Raw genomic sequence first — 18,729 nt, forward strand, 5'->3', positions numbered from 1 at the left:
CCTCTCACACATGCTAGGGCAGGCTGCGTCTACACCAATGAGCTCCGCTGTGCTTCAATATGCACAATCCTTCCCTAGGAGTGAGACGTTCAGACCTTTCTCTTTCCCCAAGGCTCAAATGGAGACAGAAGAGACAGAAACATGCTATGATTTGGTCTCTGGGGAAAATAAACAAAAATGCCATAAATCCCTGGGTAGAAAATTTCATTTTACAACTGTGATATCACCCCCTGAAACTGCCCTTCTACCCTTTCCAAATGCAGAAGCCCCCACGTGCCCCTTGGTAAAAGTAGCTGTGTGTGTACGTGGCTGCCATCTGTAACGATGTTATTCTCTAGGAAATGGACTTAGTCATCTTCTTCTCCCTCTAGACTGTAAACTCTTCAAAGTAAGGAATTATGTCCTTTCCTTTCTTTGTAATTCCCCAGTGCCCAATTTGGTGTTGCTCTGAGCCTAGCAGGTGTTCAACGATCACTGGTGACAACACAAACTGAGTTCTTAGCACTTAACAATGAGAAATTCCCCACATTTATTGTCAGAGCTTTTTTGCTTTTTGAAGATTTCTTGCATTCAGTGTGTGTGTGTCTGTGCATGCACATGAAAGAGAAAGACGGAGGTGAGGGCCTCGGGGAGGAAGAGAACCCGAGAGTGGAAAGCACTAAGATACACATAGACGAGGCAAAGCGCACAGGCCCACAGCAAGACGGGGCACACAGGGACACACAAAGCTCCTTCCAACTCCGATTTTATACAGTCATTGCTTTTAAAACATTATGGCCATCATTCTGGTTCAATGCTTTGAAATTTTGTGTGTTTTATCTGACAACACAGCAATAGGGACCCATATATGCTCCAGAATCTTCCCACTATCCATCAGTGCAATACCGCAGGCCTTAAAACATGCAACCCACACCTTCGTACTGGGCTTCGGAACTCTTGCCACCTTTGGTGAGGCTGCCAAAGCGTTTCCTTCCAAATTATCAACTCCTTCATGAAGCCAGGTATCAACTATGAGATTGTTGACACGTGAGTGTGACAGGTGTCACTCAAACATTGACCCTCACAAAGTGCTCTCCACTCCTCTAGGGAGAGGAGGTGCCGTGTGGCAGAGAGCACACACCAACAGTTGGAGGGTCGGGACAAGTCATGGCATTCTCCAAGGGGTCGTCTCCTCATCTGTAAAAGGAGGCCAACAGCATCTGCCTGGCTCACTGGTTGCAGGGGGATTCCATGGCCATGTGGGAGACTAACAGGCACTGTGGGGCGGCAGCAGTAAGAGCCTGCGGCTATCCAGGGGGCAGCAGAGCCTCCCCCTGCTGCTGGGATTTCTCAGAGATGATAACAAAACTAGAAAGACAAATTCTTTCCTATGCAATAATTATTGTATTTTTTTTGCTTTAAGAAAATGCCTATAAAAGTATCAAATTGCTTTCCCCCTGTTAGATTGTAATCAGAACATGTTAAATAGACAATGTACCTTGGTGATTAAGAACATGAGCTTTGAAGTGACAAAGATCCATGCTACAGTCCCAGCTCCCCCTCTTCCTAGCTGTGTGACTTTGAGCAAGTTACTGAACCTTTAGAAGGCTGGGTTGACTCAGCGGCTAAAGAGGGTTAGTAGTACCTGCTTGCAAATGGCATTAAGAGGATTAAAGGAGACACTGTGTCAAACACTTTGAGTAGTAGCCTGACACCTATGTAGTAAGCTCTCAAAATTAATGGTGGCCGTTTTTATTGTTCAGTATTTTCTCTTGGTATCTGAGAGTCATCTTACATAGACACAGCTAAGAATATGCAAGTAACCAAAATAGCACGTGAACCACCAAAATCGTGTGACAATGTACATGTCTAAAAGCCTGGACACCGTATTCACAGAGAGTCATGCTAGATTCTCTCTTATTTATTGTGACTTTATATAAAACTCTAAGTGCATTAATAACAATGGACAAGTGATTGACCACATACTATGGGCTGGGCGCTTCATTAAATGGGTAGATTTATTATCTCACTGACTCTTCCCAGTCCCACAAGGCAAGTGGGACTCATCACCCCCATTTTACAGAGGAAGAAATGGAGGCTGAGAGAGGCTATGTGACTTGCCCCAGGTGAAGTGATTAAGTAGGATGCCAGGATGTGAAGCCAGTCCATCCGAGGTCATCCTGCACTGGTAATTGATATGCTACGCTCCCTCCATGATGAGCCTGGTGAACCTTTCTCCTGGCTTACAGCAGGTTAGAAAAGAAATTGGGGGTGAGGGACAGCTGCAGCGACAGGTACCCTGAGTGTGACAGGCAAACTGACAGCTGATGGATTGATAGTGAAAGAGGAATGGGAAAGGGACAGAAAACTCAAACAGAAAGACTTCCACAGCACAACTGTCCACACCATTACTGCAGGGGTCAGAGAGTTCTAATATATTCAAAAGCCCCTTAGACATCATAATTCCACAGCCCAGTGCAATAATTTTCACTGTGTCATCAAGAAAAATCAAATTGTGCAAATCGTGTGCTTAGGAAGACAGAAAGATGAGGAGTTAAAAGTGTGGGTGATCTACGAAAAGGGTCGATCCCCTTGTGACAGTTCATCTATGTTAAATACCCTATGACAATATTGCATAAATAAGGCAACGTCTTTTAAAAAGATGATACACAAAGTGAGAATGAGAGAAATGCCAACCTCCAGGTACATCTGGATAACTTTCTCATGAATCCTTACCTATTAGTTTAACCCACTGCTTAATTTAACCCAGTTGCTATCAAGTCTTGAAAAAAATAATCCTTTAGTCCCCTCTGTGCCTCTCAGTTTAGAATCACCGCTTTGTACCTTTAGCCGGTGTTGCATTGAAAGCGCTCACCAACAAATGCCATCAGATAATTTAAAGGGATGTCTATTGAAAATGGAGATGTAAACCTTATTTAAAAAACAAAAACCCTAGGGAAAAAAGGCACTAAGTGGCCTTCCTGGCACAGGCAGCTGTCAGCCAGGGTTTTCCCATCTATCCATAGTGGAGGATGGCAGAGGAAAGGGGACATGTTAGACCAGAAGACTCATTTTCAACCCGAAGCCATTCTCAGCTCCCTGTTTATAACCTTAGATTTTGTTTTATGCCTACCCAATCATATTCTCTAGGCTCCATAAAGACTGCTTTTCAAACCCCAAAATAAAGCTTATCGGAACCTGACTGCTTGGAACACATTTAAACCAAATTTGAAAAGATTTGAAAACAAGCATTTCAAATTGATAAAATCATAATGACGGTACCTTTAAAGGGCCCTCTCTGTCTGGTTATCTGAGCTGGGAGAAGCCTCCAGAACTAGGGAAGAGCCCCTTCCATCAGAGGTCCACGGCCTACCAGCAGCATCCAGACAACAGGAAGGCTATTCCCACTGGAAGCAAAAGGGATGACCTTGTCCCTTGAGGCTAGGGTGACCAGATTTAGGAAACAAAATTCAAGACACTCAGTTATAAATATATTTGAATTTCAGATAAGCAAAGAATAATTTTTTATACTAAGTATGTCCCATGTAATATTTGTGACACGCTCATATTAAAACATTATTTGTTTATCTGAAATTCAAATTTACCTGTGTATCCTACATTTTATCTGGCATCTCTAGGCTAGGCTCCGATTCCCTGGGGGATTTGGGATGGGTGGGAAGTGGAGTGAGGGGAGTTCTAATGACCAGTCTCAGAGTATGACAAAACCAACGGGAAGGGCTGGCCTTCTCGCTCCCTGCCCTCCTTCCCCCACCCTTCTCCAAAGAGATTCCATGGCTCCAGCCAACCCCACTCCACATCCCTAGAGAGGCTGTCTCTGATCCTTCTGAGCAATAGTCATCCTCCATGACACATGTCCTGCCCTGACTTCCTCCCAGACAAAGGTGCACACTTGTAGAGATGCTGTAAACTTGTAAGAACTCATTTGCTTCCATATTCCGTTGTTTTGCTTTGTTTCCCAAACAAGGCTGCAAATAGGCTTTGAAGGGGCTCCTGATTAGAGGTTTCTTCACTTTTTTCCTTTCCCCATATAGACCCCTCCTACCCACTATACTCAGATGCCAAGAAACACAGTGGTGTTTGTTCTCCTCAGGCATACTTTCAAGATCTGAGTTAAAGCAAGAGTTGAACCAGCATATCCAATTTGCCTAGCAGAAATGTTTATGGACTTTTCCCCTACAGACACTGCCTTGACTCTGCCAATGGAAGCCCCGTTCTCCTTACTACTTCATACTACTGATTAGTGGTCTTTAGTGAATCACAATCTATAGTCAAACAGATTTAACAAAAACAGGGAGGAAAAAAGCTCTTGCTTTCAGGCATCCAAGGGTGTGCTTGCAGCAAAACATTTACAGCTAAGCTATAAAGTGCATGGAAATATGGAAGAAACATCGACACAACAATAAAATGAGGGGTGAGATTAATGACATGATACAATCTGTTTTCATTTGGTGTAGAGAAAATTAATTTTTGAAGACATTTCATTTAACTTTGCAATATTTTGTAATTTAACCTCTGATGCTCACAACTTTTTCTTTTATCTGCTCTCCTCTTTAAGCCTAAGGATGAGGGAAGCAAGTTTTATGTCTAATTGTAAGTATGGCTGCATGGCAGCTGATCTCTGCTCTGGACAAAGGTGAGAAAGATGTACGCAGAGAAGAAAAGTTATTGCTGATCATAATTCGCAGCTCTTCCTCCTATTGATCTTCTTCCTCACTGTAATAATACAAAATACAACTTCTGAAAGAATAAGATGTGTTACCTTCCAGAGCAAGGCACCGGGGTGGGCTGGACGACCAGATAAGGTTGTGTAAGCACTCAAGATACGCAGATCCATCGAGTTTAAATCCGGGAAAGCAGCGATAGGAGATCACAGTCCCCACTGGGAAGGAGGTCTGGAACTCGGAGATGTTCACATAGCCATTAGTAGAGGCTAGAGGTCTCAGGCAGCCTGTGCAAGGTGAAAGAAAATGGGAAAGATTCCACTCTGTCATCTCTGTACATCGAAAAGTCACACCGAACGCTGGAACTTTTTAGGATTCCCCCACTGTTAAAATGGCACCACCTCTGAAGAATGAAGCACCTTGGTCTCAAATGCTCAGGTTCCTTATTCTAATTATCATGTAGGTATTTGCTCTGCTATTTGCAAATGGCACTGAGAGGGTCAGAGGAGTAGCTAAGATGGATGGAGGGAAGGTGGTGAGTGTCTGACTGTGGGTTGTACACCCTCAGGCCGCGTGTTCTGGCTCTGACTGCATTTCAGCATCACCTGAGAAGCTTTTACAAAACACCAGTGCCCGGGCCCCATGCCCAGGCTCTGAGGAGAGCCTGGGGATCATTATCTTTTTTGAAAGCTCCCCAAGTAACCCTGATGTGCCGGGCAGGTTGAGAACCACCGAGGTGCTGTAAGAGGAAAGAGACACAGACACCACCAATAGTTTCAGTGGTGGTGAGGGCAGCTTGGGAAGCTTAGGTTCCAAACTCAATGCCACTAAAGTGGATTTGGGGACAGAAATATGCCTGAGATGGTGGCCTTAAATTTCTGAAAATCCAGTTGTGTTTTATATAAAATAGATGAGGAATCCCACAGTGTAGTAGTTCTCAAACTCAAGAATGATCCAGAGGGCTTGTTAGACACAGGCTGCTGGGCCCACCTGCAGAGCTTCTGTTTCAGCAGGTCTGGGGCAGAGGGAGCCTGACAACCGCACTGCCAACATCCAGGCACTGCTGCTGCTGCCGCCACTGCCAGTCTCGGGACCACACTCAGAACCACTGTTGTCCTGAGTCTGTGCATCGAGCACAGCATGCTGTGTGCAATCAGCGTGCAAGTGGGACCTGGATCCCACACTCCTTCTGTGGAACACTAAGCAGCCTGTTTGCCCTGAAGTCTGTGCAGCCCAGCAGAACACTCCTGGTGGCAGAGAATTCTATTGTGTGTGGCATCCCCTGTGATCAGGGCATTTCTTACTGCTTCAGCAATTTCACTGGAGGAAATAATGACACTGTAGAGCTGGTGTTCATCCAGGAGAGAACTAATTGTGTGTGAAGTAAATAATGTATAATGAAAATGCCCACTTTCCCTTCCAAGTCACCAGATACAGATTGTATGTGTCCCATGCACAGCAGCAGATGACTGAACCCTTCTCCTAAGCTGACTTTGTTGGACATTGTAAGTATCTTGAAGGGATCTCTCAGCAGATTGCTTTGGTTGAAACCCCAGTATATGGTGTCTGTGCATCAGAGCAGGTGAGGGTGAGGCGGGTGCAGAATTTGAGGCACTCACTGTCGGGGTTGGGCAGTGCTAATCCTGTACTGCTGTGTCCTGGGGCCATGGGGCTCTGCAGACCAAGGAGATCATAGCTTTGAACTGGCCAACATTTGGGATGCACCATACCCTAAAAGGTATGGAGCTCAGCCATCTTTGTAGACAGTCCCATAACCTTAGATTATTATTGTTTTTTTGAGCTGAAAACTGACAATGTTCATAGTAAAAGTGAAGCGTATGTGTGTTTATGTGGTGGGGAGGAAGTTGGGGATCAGGAATAAACAGACTCAATAATTGAGGAAAAAAAGAGAAGCACATTAACGTGAACAAGTGAGCACCCTAGAACCCTCAAGTGTAGTTCAAATGAGTTGGCACAAATGATTGTGCTCGCTCTTCTTCCTAGGAGGGAATTGTAGTTCTAAACTACCCACACAGATAGCTGGTTTCTCTCAAATAAAAACTAACTCTGACTCAGAGTGGGGTTATAATTCGTGCAGTTAATCAGAGGAGAAGGAAAGATATGCTCACTCTTGGTTAGAGACAGCCTGTCCTAAATATAACAGTCGAAAACTGGCTTCAACTCAATAGTTCAATGTAATTTCCATTTGCACTTCTAGATAATAGAGAGAGGCCTCCTCAGGCTTTAGCTCCTGGATATATAGGTGCAAATAAAAGTGAGAGAATGAAATGTCACTCTTAGGGCCAATTATATTGCCCCTGGGGGCTCAGAGGGGTGTCAGGCTGTCCAAAGCAACCTCAGTTCCTCATTTCCTATGGTGTGCCAGGCAAGCAGCCAGTGAGCAACACTGGAGCAGTGGCAGCTCCAGCAGGCAGGACCTATCTTTCTGTGCAGCAAGGCATGGGGTACACTAGAGGGTAGGGCACAGGCCAGGGCACCCACCACCATCTGTGGGACAGAGGCCTCTGAGGAGGAGGGAGAGGTGGGCAGGGCTTGCGTCGTTTGAAGAAGCATACCTCTTCAGGGTAACTGACTGGCTCTGTTGTTGCAGACCTAAAAAAGCTATGTCTTGACTGGGATTTGAGGAAGGGGAGGTGGAGTGGGGCAACAGTGGCCAGAAAGAGCAATAGGAAAGCCTGGGTCTAAAGCCTCAAAATGACACTTTGAGAGGCACACCAACATAGGGTATTTCTTTTTTTAATCACTGGGGAAAAAATAACTCCTAAAGGAGTATCCTGTATTTAAGTGACAGAAAAGGAAACAGAAAGGATGGGAGAGCAAAAGGTTATGTGGAAAACAGGAAGGGAAGAAGTGGCTGCAGTCTGGGGTGGTTTTCCTGGCCATCACTCTGATCGTGTCGGAGGAATGAAACGCATCAGCAGGTAATAAAGTTTGTTTGAATAAGTAGCCCAACTTAACAGTCAGCTGCTTGTTTTGTAGACATCTGAAAATGTAAATAAATCATGTCTCCTTTAAAAATGCAGCAGAGAACATGCTCAGCAACACCGCCAGTTCCTGGGAGAGACCAGGGGAGTGTGATGGTCTGGGCTGCTTTCGTCCTTCTGATGCTCAAGCCTCTCTTCCTTCAAGGGGTCATGACTCTTAAGCTCTCATGTAAGGAAACTATTTATTTCCAAGAACAGGGCACCCAAAGCAATATCAGAGTCTGCCAGCTGTGATTTCCAAGCACAAAGTTAACATTCATCTCAGCTTGAGCACGCCGGTGCTTTTGGAGCAAATGAGATTGCTCTCCTTCTCCCTCAAATTATGAATTATGCATTGCCTTCTTGGTTCTTTGGTCAAAGTCACACGTCAAAAAATAAAATCAGAATTACTCTGAACTTGAGGGCTTATTTTCACAAACAGGGCCCCCTATGGTGGCCCAGGCAAATTTAAAAAATGCAAAGGAATAAATATTCACCAGGTTGTTTGGATGAAATTTGAATTTGATAATTTTTCTGCTCTTCATGCATTATATATATATATAAACACTATTAAGAGAAAACAGCCTCTGTTTAAGATTGGCTTTAACTATATTTTCACGACTGTTGACATAAGTATAAATGCTCTGTTATTTCCATTAAATATATAATAGTTCCTCATTGTGTTAGCAGCCCAGTTACAAGTCTCCTGATTCTTAAACTACTTTTGATATTTTGGAGTAAAGGAGACATCCAACATTCCAAGGAACAAGGTGTTTCCTGTTTATCCTTTAAAACTGGGCGTATGGAGCTGAGCAAGCTACAAGGAGTGGTGATGGAGAGTCTAAGAACAGAGCTTTGGCACTTGTAGTAAAGATGCAACTGGATCCATGTGGGTAGATGGCTTTGTTTATTTCCCCTATCATCGCTATCACTTTATTAGATAAACGTGTACACAGTCTACAATACAGTCCAAGAGAAGAACAGTCCAGCTGAGAACTGGAGCATCAGTTCTGTACCTTGACAGATGGGCAGATTATTCCACGTTCCATCATCGCGACATAATGAAAACATATTGTATAGGTCGGGGTACCGGATCTTGAATCCTTCATGACAAGTGATGATTAGCTTCTCTCCATATCTATACGTCTTGTTATGAATCTCAGCATCTTCAATTTGAGGGATACGGCAATCTGCAATTTTGTAAAAGGTACACATTATTTTTGGAATTTTAAAACGGTTGTGGTTCACAGCTTCACGAGAAAGCTCTTATTTTCAGACTTGGTCTCAACCTACACAGCAATCTGATAAAAGGTACCTCATTTGTCACTGGGCTCAGGTGCCAATGACAAGCAGAAGAGCTGGCTTCATGGGAGTCATGAGAAGGTGGCTCAGAAAGAGAGACCCAGGGCGTGGGAATCCAACCACAAAAGGAACTTTACTTCCTGCCTGTGACACTTCAAACCGTACAGCTGATCTTATGAACAATTTTGGAAATAAGTGAAGAAAGAGAAGTGTTGAGGATTAGCCGGAACTATCTGGTTACATACTTACTGTGTTTGTGAACAGAACAGAACACAGTGTGGCCTGATGGGCTAGTCTCACAGCTGCCCAGCCATGCCACCTCTGTCTATGGGTCCTGGCCCTGAGCCTGATAAGAAAATGTGCTTTGCAAAACAGCACAGGGTTTGAGCTGCAGCTGTGCTTGCCATTAGCATTTCCTGTCCACCTTATCTGTTTTAAAAGAGATAACAAATAGAGCAGCACATGCTATTGCCAATCTCACAAAGGCTCAGAGCAAGCCACTATACTGCCTCCTAAAAATGGAGTAAGAGCTAAAGGTACGTGTACAGGAGGAGAAGAGGCAAGGCTGGGGGCTGGGGGAGGAGAACGCCAGTGGAGGAATGAGGAGCCCATGCCATGCAGCAAATGATAAAAAGATCGAATAAAACGAACAAGTGATCATTACCCACTTCCGACTGCAGCTACTTCCAGCTTACTGTCCAGGCCACTCCACCCCTTGATGCCTAGTTGGGATTCCACTTCCACCCTAAACACCGCCTAAGTCATCCCATCTGGTTTAAGGCACATTGATCGCGATGTATCTCTCTCCATCTCTTACGAGCACCTCTGTTTAATGTTTCTGGTTTTATATGCATACGTGTTTGTGAGCATGACCTACAGATGGGTTATGTTCCAAATGTGTTGATTCTTAACTTTTTAAAACAAGGCAAAAACCAAGAACAGCATTTTGTGCATCACAGAAATTTCCTCCAGAAATTTCTCAACTCTTTAAAAGATTGTAGGTCTCTTATCCATTCCCCAAATCCTACGAAATCCACAATATGGCCAGAACAGTACTAACAGGAACCCTCACCTTTAAGTTGCTCTAAGCTTTGAACTGTCAGATCTGAGGCACTGGGCCCTGGGAGCCCTGATGTGAGTGGAAGAGAAGGAAAAAGCTGTGGCTAGTGGGTGAGTGGGTGGCTCTGGTGGCTGGGAACTTTGGTGGCTTGAAAAAGGGAGCTACGAGGTGGGGTTGGGGCTGGGTTTACTGGGAGAAATGGGAAGTATGACACAACAGACTTCAGAAAATAGGATGTCAATGATGGGAAAGACTCAGGCAGACAGGGGCTTCCAAGTTAGAGGAGAGCCTGGCAGCTAGGGATGCAGGGGTGGTGACTGTTCACTGCCTGCATGGGTCACCTGAAGTCAAATGCTTGTAAGTCCAGGTCTGCCCTTATCTCAGCCTTTGTCACACCATTAGCTTGAGAGTAGGGACTGTGTTGCTCACTTCCTCTGACCCTCCTGCCATGCTTCTGACCTGTGCACACGCCTGGTGAAAGAGTGCTGAAAGGAGCTGTCTGAACCTCTGCCCAAGCTCGCTGTGAGTGCACAGCTCTCTGAAGCCCGGCTAACAGGCTTGGGGCACAGCCCTGCAGCTCAGCCTTCCCTGAGGACACCTGTCATCAGGCCTTCTCTTTGTCCGTGATTTCAACAAAGAGAGTCTGGGCTGAAGAACTGTGTTCTGGTTTTGGTTTTACCTTTCATATTTGTGTTTCAGGCCATGAAAAGGGGTTTTCTTTTTCTTTTTAAGACGGAGTCTCCCTCTGTCACCCAGGCTGGAGTGCAGTGGCACAATCTCAGCTCACTGCAACCTCCACCTCCCGGGGTTCCAGCGATTATTCTGCCTCAGCCTCCCAAGCAGCTGGGACTACAGGTGCATGCCACCACGCCCGGCTAATTTTGTATTTTTAGTAGAGACGGAGTTTCACCATATTGGCCAGGATGTTCTGGGACTCCTGACCTCATGATCTGCCTGCCTTGCATCCCAAAGTGCTGGGATTACAGGCGTGAGCCACCATGCCCAGCCTGAAAAGGGGTTTTCAAACTTCATGTTTAACCAACAGTTTTCCTGCTAGTGTAGATGAATTTCCCCTGAATCATCCCCAGTCCCAGAATAATCCTAACTGGGGTCACAAGATCACTGACAACTCTTTGCACACTGCTGCTGCCTTCTTAATAGAAAATGTGAATTATGTTTTTTCAATGGCACTGTACAAAAATTATTCACAGCAAATAAAAACACATTTATCAAGGCATCCGTCTGTAAAATCTTGGCTGTAAATAGGTACTGCGGCAGTAATTTACACATCTAAACAACTATTTTCATGATTGATTTAAAACTTGTTCAACAATTAGCTGGTACATTCAGGAGGTGGCCAGCTATAGAGAATACAGTCAATGGATAGAAGTGTTCCGTTGGGCATTATGGACACGTGGACACTGGCTGGCTGGGAGCAGAAGCACCCAAGCCTTGTTTCTAAGAGTGATTTCTCATAGTGTTGTTATTGTAGAATGCTTTCAACTTCTAGTTAGAGCTAAAGTTTCCCCAAACATGGCATGGGGACTATTGCAGAATATAAGACACAGGGTTAGAGGGAATTCACAGCCTCCCGAATCCCAGTGATGATGTGCCCTGCTGAAAGAAGAGTCACCATAGGGAGTGATGCCAGGCCAATTTACTATGTGGGAGAAGCCACATATCAACTAGGGAGTAAGAAGTAGGGTTCAAATCCCAGCAAGGGGAAGAGGCCAGGAGGGGCAGTGCCCTAGGAATGAGTACAAAACAAACACAGATCAGCTGTATCAAAAAACTTAACCTTGACAGACAAAACATTATCCAGAGCCTTTTTAATTTCTTTACCCACAAAGTCTGGCATCTGATCCTTCCCCTGAAGGAGGTGAAGTAGGAAGAAGAAGGAATCCAGAAAAAAGTATGTGTCCAGTGAATTCTCTGTGGTAGTGAAAAACCATGGACCTTCTTTCTATAGAAAAAAAGAATCTAGGATCTTTAGTATCTGACAGTAAATGTCTAATATCCATCAATTCTGAAGTCTCAAACAGAAATAACACAATTTTCTATAGTATAAACTAATCTAGTCAACAGAAAGAATTTTGAAGGCAAGTGGCTCACGCCTGTAATCCCAACACTTTGGGAGGCCAGGGCAGGTGGATCACCTGAGGTTAGGAGTTTGCGACCAGCCTGGCCAACATGGTGAAACCCCATCTCCACTAAAAATACAAAACTTAGCCAGGCGTGGTGGCACATGCCTGTAATCCCAGCTACTTGGGAGGCTGAGGCAGGAGAATCGCTTGAACTTGGGAGGTGGAGGTTGCAGTGAGCCAAGATCACACCACTGCACTCTATAAAAAAATTTATCAATATCTGGTTCTATCCTATTGAATCTGGTCAACAATTAGAACTTAGGTGTATGAGGCATAAATAGGCCTTTCAGGGTGTAACTTGAGGGATATCAAAGCCTTCCATTGTGGAAATCATTTTTCACCAGCCCAACACTGTCATTATTTCTATATCCTGCTTCCCATAACAATGGGAATGGGAATTCAATATAGTGAATAAATAAAAGAAGGAGTAAAAGATCCTAAGGCAGCATTGCATATTTATACCCAAGTACAAATTAATTTATCAGATTAGTTAGCAGAGAGCAGTGCCTAAGGGATGGAGCAGAAATAGTAACAGTAAAAGAAATTTTAAAGAAAATGTGCCATACATAGGATTTACTACTCTTTAAAAGTTAGTTATACTTGAAAATGAATCCAATTCCTTCAACATACCAAGTTTTGACATTAATACTCCCCAAAAACTGTTCCCAGGAACATGAATACATAATACACACTCAAGAGATTCACAATCCACAGAGTAGATTAAAGGCTTGGAAGATCTTACTGTAAAGAATTCTACTTAATTTTGCTTAAACCAGCATTTGTCAAGCTTGTTTATTCATCCAGCTGTTCATTCATCCATTTTGTGAATTACAGAGCACTCACTCTAGGTTCAGGGTGTCCTGGGTGCTGGGGATAAAGAGTCAAGGGCCTTACTCTTAATAGCACTTGCATGGAAGAAGACTGCAAATGGGCAAATTAACAGCTAAAGGTGCTAGAGAGTAGCAGGCAACACTCACTGCCACGATGAACACATAGCAAGGTGACATAATAGGGACTGACTCAGGGACTCTTTTAATTTGGGTAGACAGGAAAGGGGCCCCTGAGGAAATGACATTTATTAAGCTGAGATCTGAATGACAAGAATAATTCAATTATGTGTGGCTCTTGGAGAAGAACATGTTAGGCAGTGGGAACGCTAGTGCAAAGGCCAGGAAAGAGCTCTGTGTCCTTAAAAACACTAAAGAAGACCTGCGTATTTGGAATATAGTGACCAAGAAGGGGAAGGACAGTCCAGATCATGCGAGACCTTGTAGACTAGGGCAGATAATTATTTTAGTGTGATAGGGAGTTACTGGGGTTTGTTAAGCATGGGCCAAGGCATGATCTGATTTATATCCTCAAAGGATTTGCCATATGTACAGTAAAGGATTAACTTACCCAAGGAGAGGTTTAGGCATGTGCCCTCAGCTCCTGAGAGGTAACCTTTAGCCCCTGGAATGTCTGGCCTGAGATGAGTGTCTCTGTTTGCCTGGAGGCCCTGGGCCACGCTAGACAGATTACGCCAACACTATGCCGTATGGCAGGGGCCTTGGCCATGCCATCTGGTCCATGCTAACATGTGATTTAAGCTTTGGGCCGTGGACCACACAGTATCAGCTCAACTTCTGGAGGAACAGGGAACTAAGATCAGCCACGCTGTGGTCAACCATGCCCACGTGACTAAGCCCTGATTAAAACTCTGGACACTAAAGCTTGGTGAGTTTCCCTGGTTGTCAACACTGTGTGTATATTGTCATACACTGTTGCTGGAAAAAAGAGGTGCTGTCCATATAGCCCCACTGGAAGAGAACAACTGAAAGCTCATGTTTGGTGACTCCTGGACCCTGCCCTATGTACTTCCTCCCTTGGCTGATTTAATCTAAGTCCTTTCATTGTAAAAAGCCTTAGCCACAAGTAGAATTAGTTTTCCCGAGTTCTGTGAGTCTGAGTTCCTGAGTCCTAATGAATTTTTGAACCTGATGGTGGTCTTGGGGAGCCCAGACTTATAGCTGGTATCAGAAGTGAGGGTGATCTTGGGGACTCTGAACTTAGTACCATAGAATGCTTTTTTCACTTACTATCCACTAACATCCCTCAGGAGCACTGTTCAATATCAGTGCCGTTCCACACTTCTGCTGTTCTAAAGAACTGTCATTCCAGCACAGCTCAGAGAACACTGTCCCAACCACCACAGTTTACTCAGGATCAGGCTGAAGAAGCTGAATGAAACCAACTGAGACAAATGATTTGACCATCAGCAATTAACAAAAGGCAGAGAAAATGAAGGGCAAGAATGGATGCTCTTCAGAGATGACTGGAGAGAGAGAATGCTTCATAGAATAGGAGGCACCGCCATGTGGGATAGTTTTGCTTTGGGAGCAGGGCTGGTCCAGGTTGTTTCTTTTATATTTAAAGCATATTGACTCTTTGAAACCTGAAGAAGCATTGGAACCAGACACTCAAGACCTTGTGGCTTGCAGCTGAAGGTAGTTAGGCCCTGGTTTAAACCCACTGAGAAAAAGCCCCATGAAAGACACTTGGTCAAAGAAAAGTTATCATAATAAGCATGCTTCTTGTACTTAGTGACTTTGTCTGGTGCATAGATTGGAATATTTTATTTATTTGTGGTTGACAAAGGCAACTAGTAAATTTGTAGTTTATTATTTAAAGCATTCATTTCTATATTTAACACATTGAGGGCAATTATTTGTGGGTTCTTAGCTGTTCACTTGGAGGGACTGAGACTGCTACACATTCTTCTAAGCACACGTGGAATATTTACAAAAAATGACCATACCTGGGCAATAAAGAAAGTCTCAAAAAATTTCAAAAGAATGAAATTATAGAGCATTTTTTTTCTGGTCACAAGGAAATTAAGATAGAAATGAATAATTAGAAAATCTCCATATGTTGGGAAACTGAGTAATGCCTTTCTAAACAACCTATGAGTCCAAAAATAAATAATAAAAATGGAAAATATGTTGAACTGAGTAACAATACTACATACTGAAATATAGGCTATGCAGATAAAACTATAGCTACATTTCCCTATCAGCATAAATGTATATATTAGAAAAAGATAAATATCTAAAAATCAAGAGTATATTGCAGTTGCTTAGGTCCACTTTGGAAATCACATTGTTCAAGTTTTCTAGATTCTTATTTCGTTTTTTAAATTTTTCCTGCTTGTTCTATAAATTTCTAAGAGAGGAGGGGTTAAAGTTCTCACTGTGATTATGGATTTGTCCTTAAAGTTTATTAACTTTTGCTTTATATATTTTGAAGTATATTATTAGATGTGTACAAATTTAGAATTATTATTAAGTATCAAAAATCAAGAATCCTGCTAGAAAGTTAGAGAAAGGACAATTAAACTCAAAGAAAACACATGGAAATAAATCACAAAAACAACAGTGAGCATTAATGAAACAGAGAAGAAACATAGATAAGACAGGATCAACAAAACCAAAAGTTGGTTCTTTGAAATACAAAAAAAAAAAAAAATGATAAATCACTGGTGAAACTGATCAAGAAACAAAGAGCGATAAGCACACATAACCACATAAGAATAAAAAAAGGACACCATTACAAATCCCATATTTAAAAAAATGAGAGAATGTTACAAAAACTTTGCACCAAGAAATAAGAAAATTTAAATGGAGTTAAATTCCTAAAACAAATAAACAAACAACAACTGTATAATTTACCAACATGGACACAAGAAGAAACAGAAAATAGTTACACTCCTATAAAATGTTAAATAAACCAAATTCAAAATGAAAAGCCTTCCCACAAAGAAAACTCCAGGTCTAGGAGGCTTCTGAATGAATTTTACTAAATACTTAAGGAAGAAATAGCACCAGTCTGATACAAACTCTTTCAGTGTTCTATTCTGAAGGACAACATCAACTTATTTTATGAGTGCAGCCTAACCTTGATTGTAAAGCCTGACAAGAACATTATTAAGAAAGAAAAATTTAGGCCAATCCATCTTAACATAGAAGCAAAACTTAAAATATTCACAAACAAAATCCTGCAACAAATAAAAAAGAAAATACATCACAAGTTGGATTTATTTCAAGAATGCTAAATTGGGTTAACGTTTGACAACCAATACGACTTGCTACATTAACAGAATAAAAAAAGTATCTTAATATAGATGTGAAAAAGTATTTGATAAAATTTAACATTCATTCATATTTTAAAAAATAATAATGAGCTCGAAATTGAAGAAAACACCCTTAACATAACAAAGAATGTATTTTTAAAGACTGTAACAAAAATATTGAAAGCATTCCATTTGAAATTGAAAAGAAGACTACGAAGTTCATTCTTCCTGCTTGCATCCAGCCTCACACTGGAGTTCTTAACCAAAGCAGAAGTGTAATGAAAGGAAACATAAGGTATCAGGATCAGAAAGAAATTAAACTTGTATTATTCACACATCACATGAATGGGTATGGAGTAAAACCCAAAAGAATTTACACAGATAAACAGTAAAATAGTTTAGCATGTATGAATTTCTACATGTTAATTTTTAAAAAAATTTAAAATATTTATCAATGACATAAACAAATTTGAATTCCTAAGACATAAATCTAACAAAAGACATGTAAGACATTTGTTCAGAAAACTGGAAACATTACTGAGAAAAACTGTAAAGCCCTAAATAAATGGGGGAATATTCCATGTTCCCTGATTGAAAAACTCCATATTGTAAAGGCATTATTTCCCCTAATTCGGCCGTAAACTCGGTAAGTTATATTTAAAATTCAGATTTGTTTTGACAATTGACATGCTAATTCTAAAATTTATATGGAAATACAAAAGGCCAAGAAGAACCAAGACAGTCTGGAAGAAAACTTGCTCCACCAGAATTCAAGACTTATGATAAAGCTACAGTAATTAAAATGGTATGGAACTGATGCAAACATAGATAAAGACCAATGGACCAGAACAGAGTCCTGAAAGAAGAAATCTGTCTTATGACTGGGAGCAGTGGGAGAAGACAGACTTTTTAATAAATGGTGCTAGATTATATTATACACACAAATCAAGTCCAGACGGACTGCAGATCTAAACGTGAAAGTCATAATAATGATGTTCTGAGAAGACTGTATAGGAGAATGCCTTCATGAGGTCAGTATTGGAAAACATTGTTTAAAGAAGACAATAAAAAGACCAACATAGAGAAAAAGATTAATAAATTTGACTACATTAAAATTAAGGTCTTCTGCCCAAAGACACTGAAGATGGAAGTAAAAACATAAAATCAGAAGATCAGCACCTGTCACCAACAAAGGATCTGTATCCAGTGTAGGTAAAAACTCCTAAAAATCAATAAGGAAAAGACAGATAACAGATAAATGGGCAAGTGAATTAAACAGGCACTTCAGAAGAAAGAGAGAGAGAGTAACAAGCTGGCCAAAAAACACAAAAAGATGCTCAACCTCATTATTCACCACGGAAATGTACATTAAAACCAAGAGATACTACTACATACTTACCAGATGGCTAAAATATTGATAATACCAAGTGTTGGCAAGCAATGTATTCTGCTGGTGAGGGTAAATTGGTACAACCACTTTGGAAAGAGGATAGTAGCTATTAACAAGGAACAAATGCATCTCCTACGCCTCAGCAAATCCACTCTTAGATGAATAGCTAATAGAAATGTGAGTGTGTATTCACCAAGAGGTGTGTTCAAACATGCTCATAACAGCATTATTTGTAACAAAAGCCAATTGAAAAAAAAACACAAATTTCCATTAACATCAGAATGTTCCAATTACGGTATATTCATGTAATAGAACACAATGCAGCAATGAAAATGATAAAATCACAGTTACATGCATTAACATGCATAGATTTCATAAATGTCAAGTAATCCTTCCTCTATAATTTCATATATATAAACTCAAAAATAAGGCAAAAGCACATTAAACTTAAAATAGTATCATGTTTAGAAACACATGCTTCTGGGCTAAGTAATTATCATAGGAAGTGATTCTTGCTACTCTCTCCCTCTGAGAGGGAGAAGAGGCAGTGATCCAGTGGGGGCTTCTGGGGTACTAGCAATGTCCTGTGGCTTCACCTGAATAATAGTGACAGTGGTGTTGCTTTGTGACAGTTCATTGGACTGTTCAGTGCTGTGTACACTTCTATATGTGTTTTATTTCATACATTTTTTAAAAGTTAAAACAACAATAAAATTTATCGAGAACGAAGAACAAGGACATCACTGCCTATGTAGCTGTCTTTCCACCTCATCTGGAGCCTCTGGGCCTGGCACGTAGAGAGTGCTTAACAGAATTTTGGGGAATGAACGACTAAACACATTGGGGGAGGTGCTGAAATTCTCAAAAGCATAAAACCTCAAATATTTGCCAGAAAATTTTCAGAAGACAATTTGACCTCTGAATGTAGGTTATGTAGGTTGTTGGAGAAACTAGGTTTGATTCAGAGTTTCGTCCTAGAAGGCAAATCTAACCTGATTTCTTGCTTTTCTCTTAATAAACCCAATTTTAATTATTTTATCTTTAAAGAAACTTTAGGGTCACTTTCCACCTTCTGGAAAG

The 18,729-nt window shown here is 41.8% G+C and overlaps 1 protein-coding gene across 2 annotated transcripts in view; it reads right to left on the minus strand.

Moving 5' to 3' along the window:
- SUSD4 (sushi domain containing 4) overlaps positions 1–18,729 on the minus strand; it is a 140,740-nt gene that overhangs the window by 38,398 nt on the left and 83,613 nt on the right. For both annotated transcript variants that reach the window (XM_023203671.1, XM_023203672.1), the window contains exons 4-5: positions 8,662–8,835; positions 4,760–4,948 (exon numbers count right to left, since the gene is read on the minus strand). In XM_023203671.1, coding sequence (XP_023059439.1) covers positions 4,760–4,948; positions 8,662–8,835 — 363 coding nt within the window. The remainder of the gene's footprint in view (positions 1–4,759; positions 4,949–8,661; positions 8,836–18,729) is intronic.

The sequence above is a fragment of the Piliocolobus tephrosceles genome, chromosome 1, assembly GCF_002776525.5.
Source record: "Piliocolobus tephrosceles isolate RC106 chromosome 1, ASM277652v3, whole genome shotgun sequence".
In the NCBI taxonomy this organism is placed as follows: domain Eukaryota; kingdom Metazoa; phylum Chordata; class Mammalia; order Primates; family Cercopithecidae; genus Piliocolobus; species Piliocolobus tephrosceles.